The 24,861-nt window shown below is 42.3% G+C and overlaps 2 protein-coding genes across 4 annotated transcripts in view; one reads left to right on the forward strand and one right to left on the reverse strand.

Annotated features, from left to right (window-relative positions):
• Nucleotides 1-7,529: 7,529 nt before the first annotated feature.
• Nucleotides 7,530-24,390, reverse strand: LOC114903108. 2 transcript variants are annotated; one of them, XR_003795634.1, is made up of 3 exons: nucleotides 22,456-22,880; nucleotides 11,464-11,572; nucleotides 7,530-7,862 (listed from the first exon to the last, which is right to left on the reverse strand). XR_003795634.1 is itself a non-coding variant. In XM_029235912.1 (2 exons), exons 1-2 carry the CDS (start codon nucleotides 24,245-24,247, stop codon nucleotides 7,840-7,842), a joined length of 708 nt encoding a protein of 235 aa, XP_029091745.1. In that variant the 5' UTR covers nucleotides 24,248-24,390; the 3' UTR covers nucleotides 7,530-7,839. The 2 variants fall into 2 exon arrangements, 1 of the variants encoding a protein (XP_029091745.1); XM_029235912.1 differs by lacking the exons at nucleotides 11,464-11,572; nucleotides 22,456-22,880 and adding an exon at nucleotides 23,563-24,390.
• HS3ST1 (heparan sulfate-glucosamine 3-sulfotransferase 1) overlaps nucleotides 23,496-24,861 on the forward strand; it is a 30,370-nt gene continuing 29,004 nt past the window's right edge. Inside the window, exon 1 of one of the 2 annotated variants that reach the window (XM_029235908.1) lies at nucleotides 23,496-23,730. The gene's annotated coding sequence lies outside the window, so the exon portion shown is untranslated. Of the gene's footprint in view, nucleotides 23,731-24,390; nucleotides 24,517-24,861 lie in introns of those variants that run through there. The other variant, XM_029235911.1, reaches the window with a different exon arrangement.

The raw sequence follows: 24,861 nt of genomic DNA on the forward strand, positions 1-24,861 counted from the left end.
TTAAATGAGTTGTTTTCTCATTCCTGAGTTCAACAACTATATTTAAGCTTACAATTTTTTGTTCACCAAGAAAAATCCAAATACCCAAGATTATTATAAATAGAATGTGAATCAATGGTAACAACAGACACCTAGATTTTAGGAAGTCCACATATTTAGTTATAGAACAGTACTTCTCAAAGTTTAGTGTACAAATGAATCATCTGAACATCTTGTTAAAAATGTAGATTCTGACTCAGTAGGTCTGGAAAGGAGCCTGAGAATCTGTGTTTCTAATAAGCTCCCAGGTGCCGCTGGTGCCTATGTCAAATTTGAACTAACAAGAGTCTAAAAGATCCTGGTTAAGTTAAGTTCCCTTTTCTACCCCAGAGCTGACCAACACTCATCATGTAATCAAATCTTCCTTTTCTTTTAGAAGAAAAACATGGAATTAATAAATACCTTAAGATAATTGTATCTCTTCCACGGGTCATAACACATATTGCTAGACCTTGAATGGTTATGTCACAGAGTCACCATAACAAATGTTTGTCCAAAATTATCTTATCCTGTTTTATTATTTTAAATTTTGCTACTAAAGAACAAAGAGAGATCCCCCGCACTGAAGTCATTCCAATGAAGAAATAGTTACATTTGTACCTTATTGGAATCAATTATTTTTGACCCCAAAATACTTTGAAATAGTTTCTGATTGAAGTAAAAACTTTCTGTGTTTTCCCCCCATTACAGTGATGTGGGAGTGGGTGAGTAGTATCCAGATATCCTAGGATGTTATTTAAAAATCCTCACAAACACAGGCTTTTTTTTTTTTTTACATTTAGATGGCACCTACAGGAATTATTGTAGGTACTATCTAAATGTTATTTAATATTGCATTGGATATAAAATAAAATGATAGTAGAAAAACCCTTTTATGTCCAAGTCTCTTTGAGGCCTGGAATTTCTGTTTCATTTCTTGGTTTAAGAGAATCAGAGTCCTACTAGCTAGCCCAGAGAAGAAAATCATCTACAATTTCAGCAAATGCAAATACTTGTTTATAAAGGGATTGTGTATACTTTAGAGGGTAACCAAGATGAGCCACTGAGATTCAGGAAAAAACTATTAGAACTTCTATTTTCATTCATTTGTAAATTTAAAAGAATAAGAAAATCACATTTGATCAGTGTTGACTATATCAATCGAAACATTGAACTTCATTTCATCTCCATGTCATAGAATGGAAGATAAAGAATTCCATTTTGGACATAAGTTTGAAATATCTGAGACAGATTTGAGTGGAGATGTCAGGTAAGCAGTTAGACCAGCAATCACAAGAGAAGACCTGTTGGAGCCACAAACCAACAAGGTGTCAGAACAGAAAGGGAAGTGAATGGGATCCCTTCAGTAACAAAAGAAGGTGTAAATAGGAGGTAATTCTAACATTTAGAGCTTAAGCAGAGGAGGAAAAACAATCAAAGAAAATTGAGGAAGCAAAAGAGTGTGAAGAGAAGCAAGCTTGTTCCCAGGAGAAAATAATGTTTCAGAAAGTAGTTGACAGAGTGTCAAGAAAGATTGATTAACTATATTAAATGTTGCTGGCGGGTTTAGTAAAATGAGGGCAGAACATGACTACAGGATTTGGTTCCAGGGATGATTGGTGATCTCAGCAAGAGGGTGGCCATCTCAAAAGACCCCAATGCAAAGTGGAAGCACACAGGATCCATGCCCAAGGAAGGACATTTTCTTGCCGCTGTAAACAGAAGTCAACTTTATTTTGGTGTAAAGAAATGCATGCATGTTCTGACTGTAAACAGAAGTCAACTTTATTTTGGTGTAAAGAAATACATGCATGTTCTGACTGAAATTAGGGGGAATTAAAGAAATGCAAGAGGTGACCAAAAAAACATGTTCTAAATTAATCACTGATAATCCTATCATCTAAAGGCGAGCCCTGTAATAATGTTGTGTCCAACTCCTCTGTTTTCTCAGTTGGTAGGTTTTGTTCCTTTAATTTGCTCCACATAATTGTGATTAGGTTTTATGCACTGCTTTTTTCACTTCACTTTTTAACAAACAAACTTTAAATGGTTTGTCAGCATAGTATACCATAAAGTATGTACATCATATAGATACTCATCCCATTTAGATTGTTTCCAATTTGAAAGCTGTTACAAATAATGCTAAAATGAGCATCTTTCTGTATAAGACTTCTCCCCAATTATTTTGTAATTAAAAAAATTTTTTTAAATAAGGAAATTTCTAAGTTAAATGTTAAGATGACAAACTCTAAAGACCTATTTTTTATTAACTGTAAAAAAATTTTTTTTGAAATATAGTTGAGTTACAGTGTTACATTAGTTTCAGGTATACAGAAAGTGACTCAGTTATACATATATGTGTATATATATATATATATACATATATACATTCTTTTTTTACATTCTCTTCCATTATAGGTTATTACAAGATATTGAGTATAGTTCCTTGTTGGTTATCTATAACTTTATAGTAAAAAATTCAAACATACAACAAATTTGAAAGAATTTTACAGTAAACACCCATATACCCAAACCTAGATTCTACTATTAGGTACTTGCTAAGGACCTCTTTTTAAAATGAATATTAGCATGCTATGGAATGACAGAAAGGACCCCAGATCGACCCATAAACAAGATAAATAAACTCTTGGCAGTTTTAATTCAGCAATTTCCATGAACACAATTTCTAATTTCTTTTCTCATAATTCAGAATATTACTTTTCTACCTTTACCTCCAAGGATATAGAACTTGTCTAACACTGAGCGGTAGGACATTGCTGCCAGTAAAAGGAGAGGGAGGTGGGTCGGGGGAGGGAGAGAAGCAGGAAGGGAAAGGAAGGGAAGGGAAGGGAAGGCCATTTGCTACCTTTAATTTCAAGAAAGCAGTTGAAGTTGTTTAAGTTATATTTTTCTCTAAATATCTGCCTTGTCAAAAGCTGGAGCATCCACCTAGTAGACACTTATGAGAAGTTTTAGCTTCTGGGACAACCAGCCTCCTCTTCCTACCATCCCCAGTCTCCCATTTGGGAAACTCCTCTTAGCTGGAGTCCTGGTGAGAAGCACCAACCCCTCACTAGAGAAGAAGAAGCAATACAATTCTTCTCTCCCTGTCTTGGGTCAGCAAGAAGCTGGCTCGTGAGTTGGACTCTGCAAGTTGGCAATCAATTCCAGGGCTTGGATCTTGAGAGAATGACGCAATAATGTGGGAACAGAGGTCATTTTCATCACCATGGGGCCCTGAGAGGGCCAGCCCATGCTTCTGTAATGACCTTTGCTGCAGTCTTTGATGGTCAGCTCTCCCTGGTGATTACCTGTTTCTACATCTACTCTTTCTCCTCCTGTTGTTTCTATGAGCCCTGAAAACCCTTCAATAATCACCCGTTTCAACTAAATTGCTACAAGTCAGTCTTTGGTGCTTGTAAAGATGTCTCTGTTGGAGACCAGTGGGCAGCGCCAGGCTGCATTTAGGATTTTGGACTTTAGAGCTACTAATGGGTAAAAATTCTTTCAGCACAGCACTCATTCTCCAGGGATGATGGAGACCTCCCAGAAAACTAGTGGCAATCAGAACAATAGGACACACAGGAGTGAATGCTCCTGGATGGTAAGGAGCAGAAAGAAGGCTGCTCAGAGTGGCTGACACCCCGGGAGCAAGGACCTTCTCATATTCCCATCACACAGAGGCTCAGGACACCAGGGAAGTAAAGACGAGGGACACAGAGGCTGCAAGTATACCTGTCTGGGAAATCCAGGGACAAATGAGGACGCCAGGAGAGACATTTCCTGCAGCCTGTGTAGACTCCAGTGCTGTGTTTTGTCCACTTTGTGGAGCCAGAAAGAATGAAAAATTGATAATAATCTGTTCTTCTGACAGCTCCTGACCCCTCAATGCTCATCTCCAACATGTCAGGTGGGAAAAGTCCACCCAGCCTATAGCCACCACGCCCACCTTCAAGAAGAGTTTCCTAAACTTCATGGGTAAGATTCACCTGCAACTCCGGTTAAAAATGTAGCTTTCCAGGTGCTGCCCCCAGAGATCATGATTCAGAGGGTCGGTGTAAAAGCTGAGAATGATTTTTTTACCATGTTCTGCCATAGGATTCTTGTCATCATGGAAGTTTGGGAAACACCACTGTAAAGTCTCTTACCTGATAAAGGTATAACATAGACGCCTAGGAGGGATTTCCCTGGCCATCTGCAGTATCATCACAGAAAAAAGGTGGTTTGAAGGCCAAGAATAGTGGTTCTTGATATTGTACATATCAGCATCTCCTGGAGGGCTTGTGACAATATAGATTGCTGGTTCTACTCCCAGAGTTTCTGACTCAGAGGGTCTTGGTTGGGGTCTGAGAATTTGTATTTCTAACAAGTTCTCAGGTGATGCTGAAGCTGCTGGTCCTGGACCACATTTTGAGAATGACTGACCTAGAAGGAACACAATGTCCACAGGTGTTCATGTTGGATGTCAGGCCATGGTAATTAGCACGCACCTATTCTCCCAGAGGAAACCCCTCCCCCAATCGATGAACTATTAGAAAAGGACAGGAGATCCTCAATCCAGAATTACATAACCTGAGGCACCAGAGGCCAAGATTCCCCATCCCGCACAATATATCAGACAATAAAATCTAGAATCCCGATTGTGGTCATCCAGTAGACTCAGAGATGCAACCCAAATCCTAACCCTCCTGAAACTGAATAAAGTAGGAGGTTGGAGGGAGATGGATGTCTGTACAGAGGCAATGTTTCTACAGTACAGCCTTGGGAGACCCATGGCAGAGCCAAAGCAAGGAAACTGATACAAAAACACCTGGGCCTTGGGACACATCCCTAGTGCGTCAGGGAGAAGACAGCTGAGAGGAAGGGGAGGGCATGCTGGGGTGGGGACTGGACACAGCTGAAAGAACCAGGCCGAAGCTCCCAGAATGACTCTGCCATACACTGGTGGGATGCCACCACGTGTAGAGTTGGACCATGGAACCCAGTGCATACAATCTACCTTTGGAGGGCTTTGTAAATGCCAGACAATGCAATGTTCTAAGAACTTTTCATGAAACAAACTCCCTTAAGACACACTAATCCCAGTGAACAGGTACTATTAACATGGCCCTTTACTGATTAAGAAAATAGGGCACAGAAAAGCCAAGGATATTGTTGGAAGTCACAAGATGAGCGCTCACTGGAGCCACATATCCAATCCAGGCCATGTGACTTCAGCGACTCTAGACTCAACCTCAATGTGCTGCTACTTCTCCTTAACAGAAGATGTATTTTGTGATTATCTGCCACCTTTAAGTTTATATTTTAGCCACTTTGGGTGGGGGTTAGAGGAGGGGGATATAAAATAAAAAAGATACTTTCCCTTCTTTGAGAAAGATTACCCTCTGGTAGGATGGACAGACATACTTACAGCTAGCAAGGCATCTACGTCCAGTTAAAGGCTGTGGGGATGCAGAAGAGAGTGTTGAGGGAGTAAATGGTAAATCTTGGAGACTTGGTGATAGAGGAGGCCTTTAATCTAGGCCTTACATGTATTATAAGCCGGAAAAAAAAAAAAGTCCTTGCAAGGTGGGTACTTAAGAGAGAATATCTTGGAGAAAGAAGCACGTGATTCTGAGGCCCTGACCTCATTTTTCAGATTCTCCTTTGCTTTGCATCCCTTTCTGGTTCCCACTATCACCATGCCGCTGGCCTTAGAGGGTAGTAATCTTCAAATATTCTGGACCAGACAGAAAAGGCCTTTCTATTAACTCCCCACTGTACAGCTGAGGCCAGGCTGGAATTAAAAATAATGGAAATCAATAAGCCTTTTACTAAAAGCTCAGGAGCAGAAACAAGGAAATAAACAGTCCTAATAATATCACAACTTTGTCTAAGAGGGCTTCTCCTTCCACACAGGATCCCTGCGGAAAGGGCATCATGCCTGATGCCTTCTCTTCTTAGACCCTAGTCTCCCTTGAGATAGTGGATATCTATTTTCATCCCCACCTGTTATCTGGACTCCTCAAAGTCTAGACAGGAGATGGAGAATAGTCTTCCCTGGATCTGGTGCCTGTCCTTTCAGGTCTGGCCTTGTATGTTCTAACTCACCTCTCCTCTGAGTAATTAGAAGTGATTGACCTTCTCCTCTGGACTTTCATTTCTTTATGGGCTTTTAAAGAACACCATGGCTACCTTGTCTGAAATCAAGTCTGGACACTGCCATGCATAAATTTGATCCAGGCATTTGATCTTTCTGAGGTTCTGTTTTTCTGTTGGAAAAATTAAGGGTTGGAATGAGTGGTTAGCTCTGTTCCGTTTCTGATCTCTCTATTATTCTAAGGTCGTCCGTGGACATGACTCAAGTTGCTCGTAGCATATGTTTTTCCTCAGCAGTAATACATTAAGGGAAATTGCCTGAACCTGAAATGTCAAGTCTATGAGGAGGCCCTGTGTCCCTAAGCTCAAAGACTGCTTTGCTTTTAAAGAACAAGGTTGGGTGAGTAGAACCTGGGCTCTTGGATTCTCTATCTCTATATACATAGTATTTAAAGTACATTAGGTCTAAAGAAATCCAGGAGCCCTTTCTATCTCTGGTAAGCTCAATTGCATGTAAAAACAGCATGGCTGATATAAACACTAAGGCCCATTCATCAGCTTCTCTCTCAGGCTGCAGCGTCCAGTCTCTGAGATAACAAGTTGGATTCAAGCACTTTCCCAGGAACTACAAGCCACGGCTGGGTCATACCAATGGGCCATCAGCATGTACATACAAATGACTCTTAGCCAGCCATTGATACTCACAAGTTCCTTTTTATATGTGAAGATACACACAGAATTTTAATATGATGATGATAACGATCAGGTTTATGCTCAAAGAGGAAAAGAACCCCAGTGGAAATAACAAAATGGCTTGAGGTGACCCCACTGACATCAGCAATAGCTAAGATTGTATTGAAGGTCATACTATTGCCTGGAGGATTTTCACCATTAAGTGGTCTAGAACATTAGATGCTTCTCCTTTGGTGGGAGGAGGTCTGGGAAAACCAGACCAGGAAGACATAGATATAACAGAACCAAGATGGAGATTCCTCTCAATAAAAGTACAGGAGGCATCAAAACTAGGAACCCTGCTTCAGTGGAGAATCAAAGTTAAGAGACCAGAGAGCAGGAAGAAAACATTCAGACTCAGGTACAGTACCAAGGAATCCAAAGGTAGTAAAAGAGAAGAGTAGACCATTGAATGAGATGAAAGAGCAGAAGGTCCTTTGGACAAATACTAGAAAAAAATCTCTATTGTCTGAGGTTGGATATTAAGGAGGCCTTTTAACATCCTGGTGGTATGGTACATGGGGCTCATCAAAGATTCTATAAGTCAATCAACCCTACCAAAAAAAAGACAATGGGTGTGTGTTTTCTGGGCTTCGTGATATCCTTGGCTTCCAGCTGAATTTGGTTTCTATCACCTAAGTTCATGGTATATTAGTTACGTATCCCTGAGTAACAATTTTCAAGAAACGAAGCACCTTAAAACAACACACATTTATTATATCACAGTTTCTGTGGATCAGGAGTCCAGGCTTTATTTTGTTAGGTTCTCCATTTCAGAGTCTCATTTGAAAGCTGCAATGGAGGTGCTGGCCAGGGCTGCAGTCTCACTTCAAGTTTTGACCGGGGAAAGATCCTCTTCCAGGGCCACATGACCGTTGGCAGCATCCATTTCTTACAAGCTGTAGGACAGAAGACCTCAGTTTCTAACTGACTGTCAGTTAGAAACTGCTATTTTCAGTTCCTTGCTATGTGGCTTCCTCCACAGGGCAGCTCACAACATTCATGGCTTCTTCACAGCCAGTGGGGAGAGTCTCCTAGAAAGATAATATTACAATCTCATGTAATATAACAGTGTACATGCAGTCACTTACATCCCATCACCTTTGCCAAATTCTAGTGGTTTGAAGCAAATTAGAGGATGCACTTGCACTCAAGCAGAGGGAATTATGCAAAGGTGTGGCTAGTAGGAGGTGGGGATCACAGGAGCCACTTTGAGTCTGTCACACATAAGTAGAGCTGCTTATTGGTGCTGGCTCTCAATATTCTTCCATTCCCCTTGAGAAATTCAGCAAAGACACCATAGGCTTGGCAATGAACTGCATCACATAGTTAAGTACAGACTGCTGGACCAGACAATGGGGCTCTCTAATCATTCCACAGTTGATGGGACAAGGTTGTTTCTCCTCTCTCTTGGCTAATAGCTGAGTTTCCATTCCCAGAAATCAAAGCTTTCCTTTTCCCAGGTAGACAGAAACCACAAACCAAATGAAATGAGGTAAAGAATTTAACAAGGAAAAGTATTTGGGTCCCCTAAACCTACCTCACAAGTTGGGGCAGAACTTGGTGATAAAGACTCGTGAATAAGGCTTAAGGGATTTGATTGACTCAATATGAGTCAGCAGTGTGATGTGGCTGCCAAGAATAGCAAAGGCTGTGTTAAATGCAGTGTAATTAGTCCAGATGGAGGATTACCCGAGAGGAGATGACCTTTTCTCACTTTGTGCTACTCTGACCACACACAGAGGCTGGTGCTGATTCCAGATCTCACGTTCTAGAGGGGACATGGGGACATCCCTGAACCTGGAAAGGAGAGCCCCCAGGAGGCTGAGGAGTTGGAAAGCATGGAAGATAACAAAACAAAAGGAACAATCTCCCGAATGGAGAATAGCACTGTTTTCAAACACTAGAGGTCTGTCTTATGGACGAGGTATCAGGTGGTTTTATGTGAGCCCAGGGGAGAGAACTGATACACTTAGTGGAAGTCCTAGAGAATCAGAGTTCTGCTCAGGGTGAGAAACATTTTCCAAAAGGCATAGCTGCCATAGAAGAGGGTAGATGCTTATTGCTGGAGATCTTCATCAAGTCGTTCAGTTATTCAACAAACTTTTATTGGTTCCTACTGATGGACAAGCACCAAAATATGCAGATACCCAACAAAGAAGACGCATTCCCTGTCTTCAAGGAACATACCTTGAATAAGACAAGTCAATAAACAGTTTCAATGACAGGAAGTAACCAATAACCTCCAAGCCTCAGACATTCAGTTCTTGCTCATGTCCCATGTAGGAGGCCACAGCTCGGCTCCTGGGGTTCCATCTGCCTGCTCATTCTAGAACCAGAATGAAGGAACTTGGGACAGGGGAAGAACAAGAGTGTTGGTGGAAACTTGTGACACCTTTGAAAGTTTCCCCTCAGAGGAGACTAATCTGCTCACATCCCATTGGCTGAAGCATGTCACATGCTCAGTGCCAATGTCCATGGACAAAATAGTACAGTCTTGCCACAGGGGGCCCTGTAAGACACAGCAACAGGCAAGTATGTATAACCCTATACAGGAAGGTGGGAGCAAATATCAGGAATAACCACACAGTTTACTATAGTACCCTCACAGTCATTCTATGGAAGTTGAGAGAACAAGATTTTGTGGGAGATGTAACCCTTTGAAGGGACTTTAAGGATGGAGAAGACTGTTTTCTTGACAGTCTTGGGCCAATCACTCTCCCTTTCCAAAAATCACTCTATGTTCACACATGTACTTACTATATAGGATAATACATTTCAGTGTGAACGTTTATAACTTAGTTAACTCTGGTCTAAGTGGGATGGTTTTCTTGCCTAGGGAGAGAAGTGAAAAAATAAACACTTTCCACTCGGGAAAGAAACCTCCAGAAATTTAAATAAGGTAAATGAAATTTAACAGCTGAGAGAAATTACAACTATGAAGAACTAGGTTAATCCAGGAATGAAAGGGAGTGAATCAAGAAAAAAATATAAGAAGCTGAATTTAATTAAGGGACCTAGAAGGAAGATATTAGTAGCTGTTCTCCGTGAGGAATAATAAATGAAAGATTGTCATTTTTGGTTGTAAAGGTCTAAATTATGGTCCCTTGCACACTTCCCTCCTCAAAAAATAGTTTATTTAATCTATCTGTGAAAATTTCACAAATGGAAGGAGCCAAGGCAGGCTGATTATAGTCTGTTGATTTGTTTGTTTATAAGAAATTCTATTGCCATGGCCCCTGGGAGCAATAAAGTAGAAAAGAAAAAAATATCCCTTTTTTCCTAAGTGTGGCTTGTGAACCAAGGGGAGAAGCCGGGATGGGCACTTAGCCTAAAATACTTCATTGCTCACATTGCATGTCCTTTAATTTTTAATACATTTAATTCCTGTGTTTGGGGAGTTTTTCTTTTTTTTTTTTTACCCTCCTGGTGCAAAATCATTTTGTTAAAACTTTTGGAATCAACATGCCAAATGCCAACTGCACCATACAGTGGCTGTGAGGTAAATGCTTCTTCAGTAATTTTCAATTAAAAAGCTACCTTGTTCTCTTCAGAGGAAAAAACAGTGCTTCTTCAGTAATTTTCAATTAAAAAGCTACCTTGTTCTCTTCAGAGGAAAAACACAATTTTAATATTTTAAAAATAGTGTGGTGATGATAATAAAATCACAACCAGCATTTTCCTCTAAAGCTACCACTGGGGCCCTGGGTGGGCCCAATTAGGGGTGACTATGGTGAGTTTCAATCTTTCTGGATGTGTAAAGTTGCTGTTGGCAAGATAATGTCTGGTGAATGGAAGTTAGAAGCTTCTTTGGAGTTCTGTGTCCACAACCTGCTAGCCATGGGAACCTGGCTGATAACAATAGGAAACACTTAGGGGAGCACTTACTGTGTGCCACATATGGTTCTAAGTGTTTACATGCATTAACTCGTATAATCGTTGTGACAGCATCATGTGAAGCAGGTATTATTATTATTACCATTTTGTAGACAAGGAAACAGAGGCATAGTAACTTGCCCCAAACATATAAAGATCTTCTACAAATCAATAACAAAAAGACAAAAACACAACAGAAAAATGGGCAAAAGACATAAATAGGCACTTCATAAAAGAGGGACAAATTAAGGGTATGGTATTAACAGATATAAACTATTATATATAAAATAGATAAGCAACAGGATTATGTTGTACAGCACCGGGAATTACACCCATTTTCATATAATAACCTCTAATCAAGTATAAGTTGCAAAAATCTGAATCTGAATCACTATGCTGTACACCTGAAACTAATATAATACTGAAAATCAACTATACTTTAATTTTTTTAAAAAAGTGAAAGTTGATATTCAATGTTATCACCACCACCCCCAAAGAACACCAAACAAACAAACAGTAATCATGTCAGGGAATGGAGGTGTTAACCTTACTGTGATAATCATTTTGCAATATATACATATATGCAATTATCATGTTGTACACCTTAAACTTATTTATGCTATATGCGAATAATATCTCAGTAAAACGGGGGGAAAAGAGGATATCCAAATAGCCACTAAACATAGAAAAAAAGCTGCTCAACTTCATTAGCAATCACAAAAGTCCAAATTAAAGCCCAAATGGCACAGCATTACATACCCAGTAGAGTTCCTGACAGTAAACAGACTGGTGCTACCAAGTGCTGGAGACGAAGCAGAGCCATGGAAACTCACACACTATGGGTGGGGACTGAGTCAGCACACATTCTCTGGAAAACAGTTTGTTATTAACCACTCAGTTGGACTTTTGCAAGTCCTGTGATGTAGCAATCCCACTCCCAAGTGTAGAACAACATAAATGTTTGCACTTGTGCACCAAAAACACATGCACCAGGATATTCACAGATGTGTGATTTGGGAAAGTCCTAAACTGGAAACAACCTGAATACCATCCACAGTAGGACTAAGAACATTCTGCTACTCACACGATATAATATGATTCAGCAGTAACGATGAACTTCATCTCCAAGCAATGGTGTAGATGAATTGCATAAATGATGTTGAAAGAAAGGACTGAGACACAGAAGAATACTGGATGATGGTATGTAAATAACATTCCAGTTTGCAAATTTAATCTCTAATTAAAAAGTCAGGAGAGTGGGTGCTTTGGGGAAGGAGGGAGGGTGGTGCAAAGAGGAAGAGGCATGCGAGCCTTGCGGAGGCAAACAAGACCTATCCCTACGTCTTGAACCCAGTTCTTCATTCCTGGTTCATGAATTGGGTGAAAGTGAGTTTGTTTGACTACTTACCCTTCTTCAGACTTCCATGTATCATCAGACAATATTTGTTCATTTTCTATATGACGTGAATGTTGAAGTATTACACACTAATTTAATTTTTTTAAAGCAAAGACCTGGCCCCTGTTTGTGCCTGTTCCTAAGAAATTAGAAATCCAAATATACAATAAATGTTATGCTAAATAAAGTTAAAACTAAACAACTTTAAATGCTACAGGCTTAGAAATACCCTAGTAGGACAAACTGACAATTTCAATTTCATTTTTCATTTCAGCTATTATCTACCCAGTCTTAATCCAGGAATTGCCTTTGGGTAGTGGTGTTATTGTTTTGTTTTGTTTTTTCCTCTAATTTTCTGTGATTTTCCAAATTAGCTATAATGAACAAGTATTACTTTATAATCAAACAAATGCAAAAGTAAACTTTAAAATTTAGCTGAACCGTTAATACTGAGATGCGGAAGTTTAAAAGTAGCATGTAGTCCTTATTCATGTATCACTTGGGGCCTGTAAATGCTTCTTTCTCCTCTGACGTTTTCAGTAAATTCAGTGGAGAATTTTGCCATTTGAAACTCTTCTATAGAAACCAAGCACATGATTCCTGGATGTGGCCCAGATCCCACCTCTTTGTGAGGCTTTCCATTCTCTGACTAGTCATTTGGAAGCAGGACCCTTGATGGTCAAGCAGGACCCTTGATGGTCAAGTTAAAATGATCTTTTTCTCTGAGTACATCAAACATTTTGAGGATTAGTTCACATGCATAGAACACAGTAGTATCCATCTCTTGAATGACTGAATGATTTACTAATTAAGTACCTCAAAATTTGATTCAATGGTTTTGGCTTTCTTTATTCTTATTATAACATGTAATTACAAAGGTAATGTGAAAAATTACAGGAAAAAAATGTTATAATACATCACTTAAGGGTGCCGTTTCAAAGATTTTAAGAAATAACATACTGTATTTCACTGACTTTAAGGGTTTTTTTTACATTTTAATATTTGTGAAATTGGGATTATCCCACAGTTGATGGCATCTTGCCATTGTGGTCAGCCAAGCAGTGTCATGAGGCTGATGTCGCTGCCTGCTTGTTGATGGACTTGCTTGCTGCTGCAGTCAGTTTTGAAACTTGTCATGATCCCTGCCTCCTGAACTTCATATTTCCAGTAACCTCATCCCCTACAGCATAGGCTAGACCTAGCTACTTATTTATAACAAATTGCTTGTGACAAATGTGACAGGGTGTCTCTTCTGAGGTTAGGTTATAAAAAGATTCTGCCTTCCATCTGGGGTGTGCTTTTTGCTAACTCAGATGAAGCCCACTGCCCTATGGGGAGGCCATACGGCAGGGAACTGAGGGAAACCTCAGAATGGCCAGCAAGGAACCAGGTCCTCAGTTCAATGACCTGTGGGGAACTAAATCCTGCCAACAGCCAAGTGAGTGAGCTTAGAAGCAGATCCTCCAACTCTGAGCCTAGGCATGACTGCAGCTCAGACAGACACCTTGATTAGAACCTGAGCTACTCTGAGCCAGAGGACCCAGCTTAGCCATCCTGACCCACAGAAACCAATAGAAAAATGTGTGTTGTGTTAAGGCACTAGCATTAGGGTTAATTTGTTACACAGCAATATATAGCTAATACACCCAACTGCCATCACTTCATGTTATTATTATTTGAAGTACATGTGGTGAGTATAATTGTTTTAAAATGTCTTTTAGAAATACACTAAGAATTTTCATTGGAATGAAGTAAGTCAGAAAGAGAAAAACAAATATTGTATATTAACGTATATATGTAGAATCTGAAAAAAAATGGTATATACGATCTGATTTACAAAGCAGAAATAGAGACATAGACATAGAGAACAAATGTATGGATACCAAGGGGGAAAGGGGGGGTTGGGATGAATTGGGAGATTGGGATTGACATATATACACTATTGATACTATGTATAAAATAGATAACTAATGAGAACCTACTGTATAGCTCAGGGAAGTCTACTCAATGCTCTGTGATGACCTAAATGGGAAGGAAATCCAAACAAGAGGGGATATATGTATATGTATAGCTAATTCACCTTGCTGTACAGTAGAAACTATGCAACATTGTAAAGCAACTGTACTCCAATAAATTTTTTTTAAAAGATAGTACATATGCAAAGAGAACAGAAACAGGGTACTGTGGTATAAATGTGACTTCACAAAGTCAATGTCCTTATTTGTAGTAATGACCAGGAATTCTCTATTCTCTTGCAAACCAACAACAAAGTGTTTATGGAACTGTGTTCATTTTTTAGGGCTGCGTAACTCAGCACCACACACTGGATGGCTTAAACAACAGAAACTTATTTCCTCACAGTTCTAGAAGGTAGAAGTCCAAGATCAAGGTGTTGGAAGAGTTGGTTCCTCCTAAGGGTCTCTCTCCTTGGCTTGTAGATGACCATCTTCTCCCTGTGACCTTGTATGATTGTCCCTCTGTGCATTTCTGTGGCCTAGTCTCCTCTTCATATAAATATACTAGTCAGATTAGGGTTCACTCTAATGACCTCATTTTCTCTTAATTCCCTCTGTAAAGACCTGATCTCCAAATACAGTCACCTTCTAAAGTCCTGGGAGTTAGGACATCAACATATGGATTTGAGAGTCGGGGTACACAACTCAACTCATAACATAAGATCATATGTTCACAGGTTCTGGGTGTTAGGATGTGGACATCTTAGGAGGCCATTATTCTGCATATATCAAGCGTGGATGATGAAAGAGAGTTTCCTTTATGCTTCAACATGCCACACCTGTGAGTGGAGTACAACTAGCAAACTTAGAATGATGTTCTCTGCAAAAGAAACACCTCCCATTCTCGCTTATTCAGAAGATAATGGCCCAGTTTGATTTCCCATGGGGTTGAGGTCTCTTCCTCTTGCTCTGTTCCACCCCTTCCGTGTCACTTGCCTTTCAAGTGAATACAAGTCCACTCAGGAAGCAACATCAGCTCTGGTTAATGGCACTACTTGAAATCAGTGACAGAAGGAATATTCCTTGTATTCAGTAAAACCAAAATATATGTGCCACAGTCAGTGGCTGTTAGCTGCATCATCTTACCTAAATCTCAAAATATTGTCTTCTAAGTACCATTGTGTTTATCTTATAGAAGGAAAACTGAGGTTCAGAGGGAAAATGTGAATAGACTTGAAAGGCAGAGAATCATACTTAGCTTTGTCTGACTCCCAAGCTTTTCTCTTTGAGAACTCTCCTTCCCTTCACTGCTATGATTTTCAAGCAGCAATGACCTCTGGGGCAGACGTTGTCAGTTCACAAGAAGAACTCTTCCCTTAAAGGGTCTGTAATCCAGAGGCCATTTAGGGTGCTTAAGAAAGTAGATGGGTTTTGTTGTACTTTTTTTAAGAAAGGCGGGACCATCTGATTTAATTCCCTTTTATAATAATGTGCTTGCATTCAGTGTGTACTGTATGCTTTACATGTAATACGAAGAGAAGGGGGCCATTTTTATTTTCACCATTTTAGAGAAGAAGAAACTGAGGCTAAATAACTTGGGTGAAGTCACAGAGCTCATTCTGCAGAGCTGGGATCTGAACCCCAGCAATCTGGTTCTGGAACCTGCCCTCCTGGGGTTTGCGATATCTCCTGAATGTTTACTTTGGAGGAGTTCACTTCATGTTCTCTTTCTAAGTATGAGTAGGGCCTAAAAGGCATAGACTATGAGCCCAATAGACATACAATAACCCCAGGAAATGACCTTGGCCATGGTAACAATTAGAGAACAGGGCAGTACATAATGAGTGCTAATTGTGGGCAAGGGATAAGTGAATTAGGACCAGGAAAGAAAGAGGGTTAATCAGCTGGGAGATTTTAAATCTACCTCCATAAGTGGCACCCCTCTTCCGTGCCTGTGCAATAAACACCAAGACAGATGAAAGCTAAATAAGTCCTTCACTACTGAGGGAAGTTACGCTGGAGAACGTACCACATGAGAGCCAAAAGGGCTGCTAGCTGAACCCCAGAACTGGGTACACTTACGTAGGGAGGAAGAGACAGCCCCAGGCCAGAAAAGACCTCTCTCCCACAGGGGAGGAGCCCAGAGAAGCAGCAGAGGAGACGAGCAGGTTGGATGCTTTCTGCAGGCATCCTGCTCCCATGAGGAGGAAGGGCAGAGCTGATGAAGCATCTGAAGTTACTCTTCTTTGCAATCTGCTCACAAATCAGTCCATCCATTTCCCTAGACAGGTAGTGTCCCCACCAGCCAGAACAGCTTCCAGGAAGAAATAAATTCAGAAAGGCAGGCTGTCTCCAAATAAAGAGCAAGAGCTGGCAAGCGCATTCAATCCTCCAAAGGATGTACTGACACCTTCCTGATTTTCAGCTCTAAGACGACAGCAGGTGCTGTCTCCACTTCACCCTGTATCTCCAGGGCCCACCCCTGTGCCTGGCAGAGAGTAAGAGTTAGAAAACTACCTGATGCTGGAGTAAATGAACTAGTGACCATAAGACACTAGAGCTGAGATCTGAAGCACCACATGAAATCAAGGACCCCAATGTGAGATAAAGCTTGCAGCAAATACATCTCCATAACAGCTACTATATTAAAGGGCTGATTGTATGTGGGGTGAGAAAAACAATTACACTGAGAACTGAGCTTTTAAGTCTAGAGTGAGTTTACTGAATGCAATTACAGCATGAATATTGGATGTAAATACCTTATGGATAATTCCTAGAATGTAAGTACATTTTCTAGGCATGAAGAGAACCCTAGATCTCTTCTACATTTGGAGACAGGACATAAAATCCACTGGACTCTTCTTTCTACTTTTTTAAAGTGCATACATGCAGGTAAGAGAGGAAAGAAAAAGAAAAAAAGAGAGAGAGGAAAGAGAGAATTACATCATGAGACAGGAAAAAGACATAGAAGGACTTGATGCTCACCTGGCCCTAAATCCAGCATTGCTAGTTGTATGCCCTTTAAGAACGTACTTAACTTCTATATGTCCATGTGCAAAATGGGAATAAAAGGAGAATGTATTCGAATCTCCTAGCATAACGCATATCAATAAATGTCATGATTTTTATTTACCTCTACATACCTCCTCCTTATTTCCCATGTTGTCTAATATATTTTCCTAACTTTGTACAAGTTAACCATTTTTTTTTAACATGGAATTCAAGCATGGTTTGATCAGGGCTCTGTCTTAATTCTTCTCTGATCCACTTGTTTTTACATCTTCTGTGTACCAGAGGTCAGATTTTGTTTCCCTGCTGAGGTCTCTCATGGTCACAGGACAGCTACCAAAAGGAATTGAGGTATCATACTTGCAGGTTAGTCATTTTTACATTTTATAATAAATATTGTTACTAATATATTGAGACGTCAGCTGGATCATTTTAAATATAAAATGTTTGTTTTTCATTTAGAGCTAAGTCGTCTGAGCTTCAAAGTGTTCTTTGAAATCCATATTGCTACCATAAAGGAGAAAAAATAGATAAATATAGCTAGCTCTTCTGAGTGTCACTGCAAACTCTTTATAAGAAAAGTATAGCAAAAGTCAGAAAGAGAACTTGAGCATCTTTCAAGACTCTTCTCATAGCTCTGGCTCTATTTTAAATATGGAATCAACACAAGGCTTAGAAGTGAGAAGGCAGCCCTGCCGGTTTTCACGGACAATAGGCCACATTCTGGAGGGCTTCAGCGGGGACTCGGAGAGGAGAGAGCGGCTAGAAATACCATGTGCTGCTTGAAGCTGAGAGTTCAGGGCAGGAATGTAAGGGTGTGAGAATCACAGCCCAAATGTTCCTTTGACCTTCCTAGTATACAGAGAACAGGAGCACATGAGAATCGTCAGCCTGAATTGTAATTTTTCTGTTCTGCTCATCTGTGAGCCCCTTCGGGTAAGGGATTACATTTTATTCTTCTCTATAAATCTCAGCCCAGGTACGTACCACGGGGCTGCTATATAGGATGTACCCAGTAAATGTTTCCACTGAACTGATAGGGCTGAAGAGAGAGGAAAAGGTCCTTTTTTTTTTTTTTTTTCCTGGAGAGTTTGAACTTCCCAGGATCCTTGAATAAGACCTAAAAGAGAGAATCAGCAAGACCTGCTCATCAAAGCATCAGTCAGCTTTGGTCGGAGCAAACCTGAAATCAAAGAGAGTGCCAAAATTTCCCATTGCCCTGAAGGCTTTCCAGCACTCAGCAGGGTCTAATAATTTGAACAAGGGGACCACTTTGGACCTGCAATATTGCAATTTTTGCAGCACTGATGTGTGTAATTTGGGGCAAAGTTTGACACAGGATCAGAAATAAAAGCAGTATGCTGTCTAGAGCTGTTTACCCAACACAACAAATGGACTATAAGGTATGAGTATGAAATTGGGTTTATCATACATTCTTCACCAGAATCAATTAAGCATTCATCCCTTGCAATATCACCATCTACACATGGCCAAGCTCTCCATTAGAAGTCATGAGAGCCCAAGGTACTTTCAGTGCTTCTCAAAAAACTTTTAATTTCTTTTAAAATCAGAAGACATAACAAGCTTTATATCTCAGAAAATATTTAAATAAATAAGAATAATATACTCTTCTTTACACCAATGTAGTCATGCAATATAATTTTAATTTTTAATTAATTCATTCATTTTGGTGAAGGATAGGTCCTATAAAGGCAAAAGTTAGAACTAAACCCTGTAACCGCATGTGCCAAGAATACATCTGGTATCGGGAAGGGGATGAAAGTTCTGTTTTCAGAAAAACATGCAATCATCTATTAATCACAGAGGCGTGAAACGTTTTCAAGGACATATAGATAAAGTTGGGAGTTGGTCGGGCTGTTGGGGGAGGCGCGTGATGGGTGTGCTGATTGGAAGGAACCACGATCCTACGTGTTTTCTGGATATGACCCTCATTTTCTCTCTCACAAGCCGTCTGCTCCAGCTAATTAGCAAGTCAAAAGATATAGAAACAATTCTAGACCTCAGCACAATCAAATTAGAGGAGTTATCTGAGGATACCATTTCCACACAGTGTAATCATACTCTCTTTGTTTCGGTCAAATGAGTGAAAATTATCTTTCAAACCCAACTCCCTCTCCTCTACCCAACCAGCTTTGTGGATGGTGGCATTTCATATCTGCTTTGATCAGTTTTACATGTGATCTCTCCTATGAAGACAGGAACGCACAATCTACAATTAAACAATACCCATCAAACTTTCTATACAGCAAGGACCTTTTAAAAACTACATTAGGGGCTTTCCTGGTGGCACAGTGGTTGAGAGTCCGCCTGCCGACGCAGGGGACACGCGTTCGTGCCCCCGTGCGGGAAGATCCCACATGCCGCGGAGCGGCTGGGCCCGTGAGCCATGGCCGCTGAGCCTGCGCGTCCGGAGCCTGTGCTCTGCAACAGGAGAGGCCACAGCAGTGAGAGGCCCGCGTATCGCAAAAAAAAAAAAACCCCAAAAATATTGACTTTTAAGATGATTCAGCACTGAGAGCCATTAGAGCTCTATCTAAACCAAGACTTGAAAAGTTTATTAAAATTGGATTTTTAACCTGCTCCCTATTTCCTCTGCTTATAAAGAATCCCACTGGACTCCTTAATATTCATGCTATTAACCTGAAAGAGTCAAATGGCCATTAAGGGAGGAAAGGCTGAGGCTGTGCAGGGTAGCCTTACAGATAAAATCAGGTTGAGCTCAGGCAGGTAGAGTGACCGTGGGTCCTGGAGGTGCTCCAAGGAAGCAAGCTCTCTCTTTCTCTCTCTCTCCAACTCCCCTTCTCCTGACCTCTCTCTTCCATCACATATTTGGGGGAAAGTAAACAACCAAAAATACCAAAAACAAACATAAGCAAACTATTCAAGTATAGAGAGCATGGGCTAGGAGTCTAAGTTTTACTGGAAGGGTAGCTGCCTTGGATAAATCACTTCCTCCTCTGGTGCCCTCATTACTCCCACTCACTCATGTCATGACTTTAAACTTCTGTGCCTTTTTTTTCTTTGTAAAATGTGGACATCATGGTTTCCAAGAAGGTCGATGAAAGAACAAATGGCGAGGTTCATATCATTCACTTTGTACAGAACCTGGCACAAAAGCCTTGGATGAGTCTCAGCTGGGGGTATTCCTGATTCTTGATCCAACACACAGGCCAGTTACTTCCGCTTCCATTTCTTTCCTGCAGCCTTTATCTTCTGCAGGACACAGTCTGAAACTTAACTGATGCCAGTGAGTCCTGGTAAAAATGGGTTCTGTCAGTCTTGTTTCTCCTTGAGATAAGATTTTCTGCTCCCTTAGGGCAGTGGCGATCTCTTCCTGGGTACCTGGCATAGTAGTAAACACATACCTACTGGGTGCTCTATAAAGACTTTGGTGTCTTAGAATATGAGCAGCTGAGAGATCACCTACTAACACCCTCTCATTTTCTAGCTGATGACACTGAGTAAGAAGGTCTTAGGCCACCCATCTGAGAGTGACACCCACTTTTCTAGTTGACTGTTACTGTGTCTCCTATGACCATCCATTCTGACACTGATAGCTTTGAAATGGAAAAACGGAACCACATCTGACCTAAACCCTGACTCCTTCAGGGAAGTTCAGTTTACAATCTTTTTTGAGAGTATACTATGTTTCAGGCACCATGCAAGTTTCTGGAAGAGATAACTAAATTGTACTCCCCATGTTCAAAGCACTTCTAACCTAGTGGGGAAGACAGATCTCTAGGCAGATATTTTCAGTACAGTGTTTGTGTTGTTATAGCAGAGCTGAGTTCTGGTGATACATAAACACCTGGATAGAAAACCTAACTCAGGCCCAGAAGAGGTCAGGGAAGGTTGTTCAGGAGAAATGACAAATGTTTTGGCAAAGACAAAAATGCTAAATAACAAAATAACCAATTAACTCTTTCTTAGTTATCTAAGCACAAGAATACTCACCATCGATCAGTGAATGTTGGCTAAAATCAAAAATTGAAAGAAGCTAAAATTCCAGTCCTTAAACTCTTGCCAGTTGCCAGATCTGCTTTGAGTCACTTGGTGCAAGTGAAGCTTGTAACAGAGACTCAAGGCTGGGGCCTGAGGTTCTAGTTCCCTTTTTGGACTTGTAGTGGGGAACTAAGCAGATCAGTTCACCCGACTTTGGCTCCCAGGGTGCAAATGGAATCACTGCCAGCCTCCCTTCACATCTTACAAATGAGTTGTGAAATTCGGACTATGGGCACAAAAGCACTTTGAACTCTTAAGGAAAAGTAATCATGCCAACTTAGTACATCAAAGCCGCTCCCTATTTCGAAGAACTCATGGTCTGTGCAGGGCTTAGCCTCTGGTAGGAGCTTAAGGACAACAGTAATTGGCAAGGGTATATCTTAAACTACCACTTGACCCACACAGCCTCATACATGATTTTACACGGCTTCATAGAATAGGGGGGAAAAAGCACTTCTTTTAAAGCTAATGTAAATTTGAATGTTAAGGCTTTTCAAAGTGGGGCTTTCAACTGACTTCGCTTTTTCCAGTTTTACTGAGAAATAATTGACATACATCATTGTATAAGTTTGACATACATCACTGTGTAAGTTTAAGGCACACAGCCTGATGGTTTGATTTACATATATTGTGAAATGATTACGACAATAGGTTCAGCTAACATCCATTTTCTCATATACACACGACAAAAAGTAAGGAAAGAAGAAACAAATGAAAGAAAAAATTCACTTTGTGATAAGAACTCTTAGGATTTACTCTATTCGCAACTTTCCTATGTGCCGTACAGCAGTGTTAATTAACTATGGTCATTATGTTGTACATTATACCTCTGGTACTTATTTATCTTATAACTGGAAGTTTGTACTTTTTGACCACCTTCCTCCAATCTCAGCCCCTAACCACAAGTCTGATTAAAGTGACTTTTTAAAACATATATATATATTTTTTTTTCTTTTTCTTTTTTCTTTTCCTTTTTTTTTTTTTCAATCTAAAATAGACATGTCAAAATTAGTCTGGCTCAAAGAAGTAACCAGGGTCATTAAAACCCCTAAAAGCTTATTTTCCAAAATAAGACTTGGCCTTGGCCTTCCAGATGCTACTAGCTTTATTAGACAGCAAGATAATGTTGGTCATTATCTTGTTTTCTATTGTAAAAGGGCACTGGGTAACAGTACGTGAGAAAGGGGTCAATTTCCTACAGCATTAATTACTTAGATGGGAGAGTATTTTTAATCTAAACAAAGTTAATGAAAGATTTTTTTTAACTTAAAGGACAGATTCGAATTATTCCAAGTATTTATCTTCCAATATTTAAGATATGGAAGAGCTGCTGAAATTTCATCTAAAATAAATTACTTTGACGCTCACCTGGCATTTTTCTTTTTTTCTTTCCTTCTTTTTTCTCTTTTTCTTTTTCTTTCTTTTTTTTTTTTTACGTGTTTGCTGATCTGCCTTTGAGGGCGACTTGCTTTGGCTCGGCTAGGCAGGAAGCCCAGCTTCCAAGGAGATTCCAACTCCAGGCCCCTGGAAACCTTAAATCTGAAATTGAACTGAAGGCCGGTCTAGTTCTCACACAAAACTTCCCAGCCACAGGAACGCGGGGTAGGGGGCAGGGAGACCTGCTTAATTTCAGAGCTGACATTTGCAATCCTGGTGCACTAGCAAAGGCAGAGCTGAACGCTCTGCGCTCCCCTGGTGAACCGGCATCGGCTCGCGGACGCGAAACCGAAGCTGGAGGGCGTGTTCATGGCGACACGGAGCGCTTGGGAGCCGGCTGCTCGCGCCGATCCCGGCCCGGGGTGCCCAGCCACTGGTGTCCCGGTTGGGCTGCGGTGTGTGAGGATGGCTCCCCCTACTTCCTGGGCGGCGCGGGGAGCACCGACGCCTAAAGAGGGCACCTGCCGGGAAGGAAACCGGCCATGCTGACGCACGTGGGAGGAGCGCAGGTATCGGGGACCTTGCAAAGCTGGAAAGTGGAGGAAGAGATGGGCTCGGGGTTCGGACCTACCTTTCCCTAGCAAGAGTGACGGAGTAGACAGGACTTCCCAGGTTTGCAGCGACGGCAGAGTAACCCAACCCACAACAGACCCCATCCTCCCGGTAGCGCTGGTCCCCTCCCCAAGCCCCCATCCCCACCCCCCAGCCTCCCGGGACTAAAACCCGAGGAACTGCCGTGTCAGGTGGGCGGGACTGACTCTTTCAATACCTATCGGCGGGAGTCCTCAGCCCAGCCCCGCCGCCGCGAGCGCTAAGTAGCTAGCCGGTCACCGAGCGGACCCGACTCGGGGCAGCACCGGCGCGGGCCGGGCAGCAGTGGGCGCTCGCGATCCTCCTCTGCCCAACGCGCTCTCCCTCAGCGCCCGCCTCCTCCGTCCCCTCCTCCCTCTCCTGCCCCTCCTCCTGCCCCTCCCCTCCTCGGGTCTGATAACCTAGCCTCGCGCCTGCAAAGTCCCCGGCTCGCGGGCAGCCACGAACCTCCGCCACTGCCTGGTCTCAGTGGGTGCCTGCGCCCGTGCCTCACCCGCCTGCCCAGGTCGTCCCGAGGCTCGCTCCGCCGGCCGCCGGTGCTCCACGGCGCTGCCCATGGCCAAGCCCGAGAGCCGACTTCGGGCGCCAGACCTGCTGGAAGGTGGCGCGGCTCAGGTGAGTGACGAGCGCGCGAGGCGAGGGCCGTCAGTCTGGGGAGTGGCAAGACGAGGGGCCGTCGAGGTGCCCTGACCTGGCAGCCCGGACTTAGGGCAAGAGCAGAGCCCAAGGTGAGTTGAGGCTGGAGCAAGTGGAGTGTACATTGGGGGAAAAAGGAAGGAGAGGCCAGAGGTTTTCCCATCCTCCTAATCTCCTGACTTGGTCCCTCAGCTGTGCAAGTCTTCAGGGACTGGTTTTTACAGGCAGGTATCCGGGTTTCTGATTTGGTGAATTGGATTCTTTTTTTTCCCTTACCCCCTAGCAGAGTCAGGAGGTTCGCTCCTGTCCGAGGCTTCTCTCTAGGACCGACCGTGAGGGGTAGCAGGAGCTCAAAGCGCAGCGGAGCCCGGGTACCACTCTGGCTGAGAACTTGGGGCGCGGATACAGTCAGCAAAAAGTCAGTCTGTTGAGGGAGCATCCAGGGTGGGGAAACCTTGGTCTGGTTTGCTTTTGGAGCGGAGCAGAGATGGGGCATTTCCCGAGGGGCGGGGATGCTCGGGAGGAGAGAGATCGAGGCGACAGACAGTAAGTACCCTTTTCCTCTAATGCCAATTATGCACGGTTCTGATTTTTCGTGTTACTTTCTACTCTTTTTTTTTTTTCCCCTGCATCTGTTTCTATTTCGAGCACCTTGGGTGGTGACGGCAGATGAAGGTGAGGGGAGGAGGGGCGCCAACCTGCGGTGGGAACGCGTAGAACCCGGCTCAGAACCAGGGGCACACTCACGGAGCCTGGTGTCTCCAGGTGCGCCCTCCGAGCCAGGTGGCCGACTGCGCGCTGCTCACCCTTCTGGCCCCTGCCTGGGCCGGGAGCCGGAGGGCCGCTTCCTGAGCCGGCAAAAAAAATGGGATGGAGAAGCGAGCGGGGGCAAGAGCTGGGATGCAGGGCGCGGGGTGTGAGGTGTGCTCTGCTCCGCGGACGTTTGCCGGCTCTGCGAGTCTTCCGTCTCATCCCCTCCGCCGGGCGGGAGTCCACGCTTCCTCGCACTCCCGGGCCCCTCTCTCGGGAGGGGATTGCATCCCTCTTCCTCCGCCCTCCACTTTGCAGGACCAGTTGTATCCGTTCCTTGTCTTGCGCGAGTCTCGCTCC

This window comes from Monodon monoceros, unplaced genomic scaffold (assembly GCF_005190385.1).
Source record: "Monodon monoceros isolate NGI ecotype Baffin Bay Population unplaced genomic scaffold, NGI_Narwhal_1 Super_Scaffold_20, whole genome shotgun sequence".
Taxonomy (NCBI): Eukaryota; Metazoa; Chordata; class Mammalia; order Artiodactyla; family Monodontidae; genus Monodon; species Monodon monoceros.

Coding starts and splice junctions, on each gene's coding strand:
- LOC114903108 (XM_029235912.1), bottom strand. CDS start 24,247: ATGCCCCATCTCTGCTCCGCTCCAAAAGCAAACCAGACCAAGGTTTCC. Junction 7,863..23,562: donor GAGACCAGGCAGTGGCGGAG/GTTCGTGGCTGC, acceptor TTATCTTTCTAG/GAGACTCTCCCCACTGGCTG.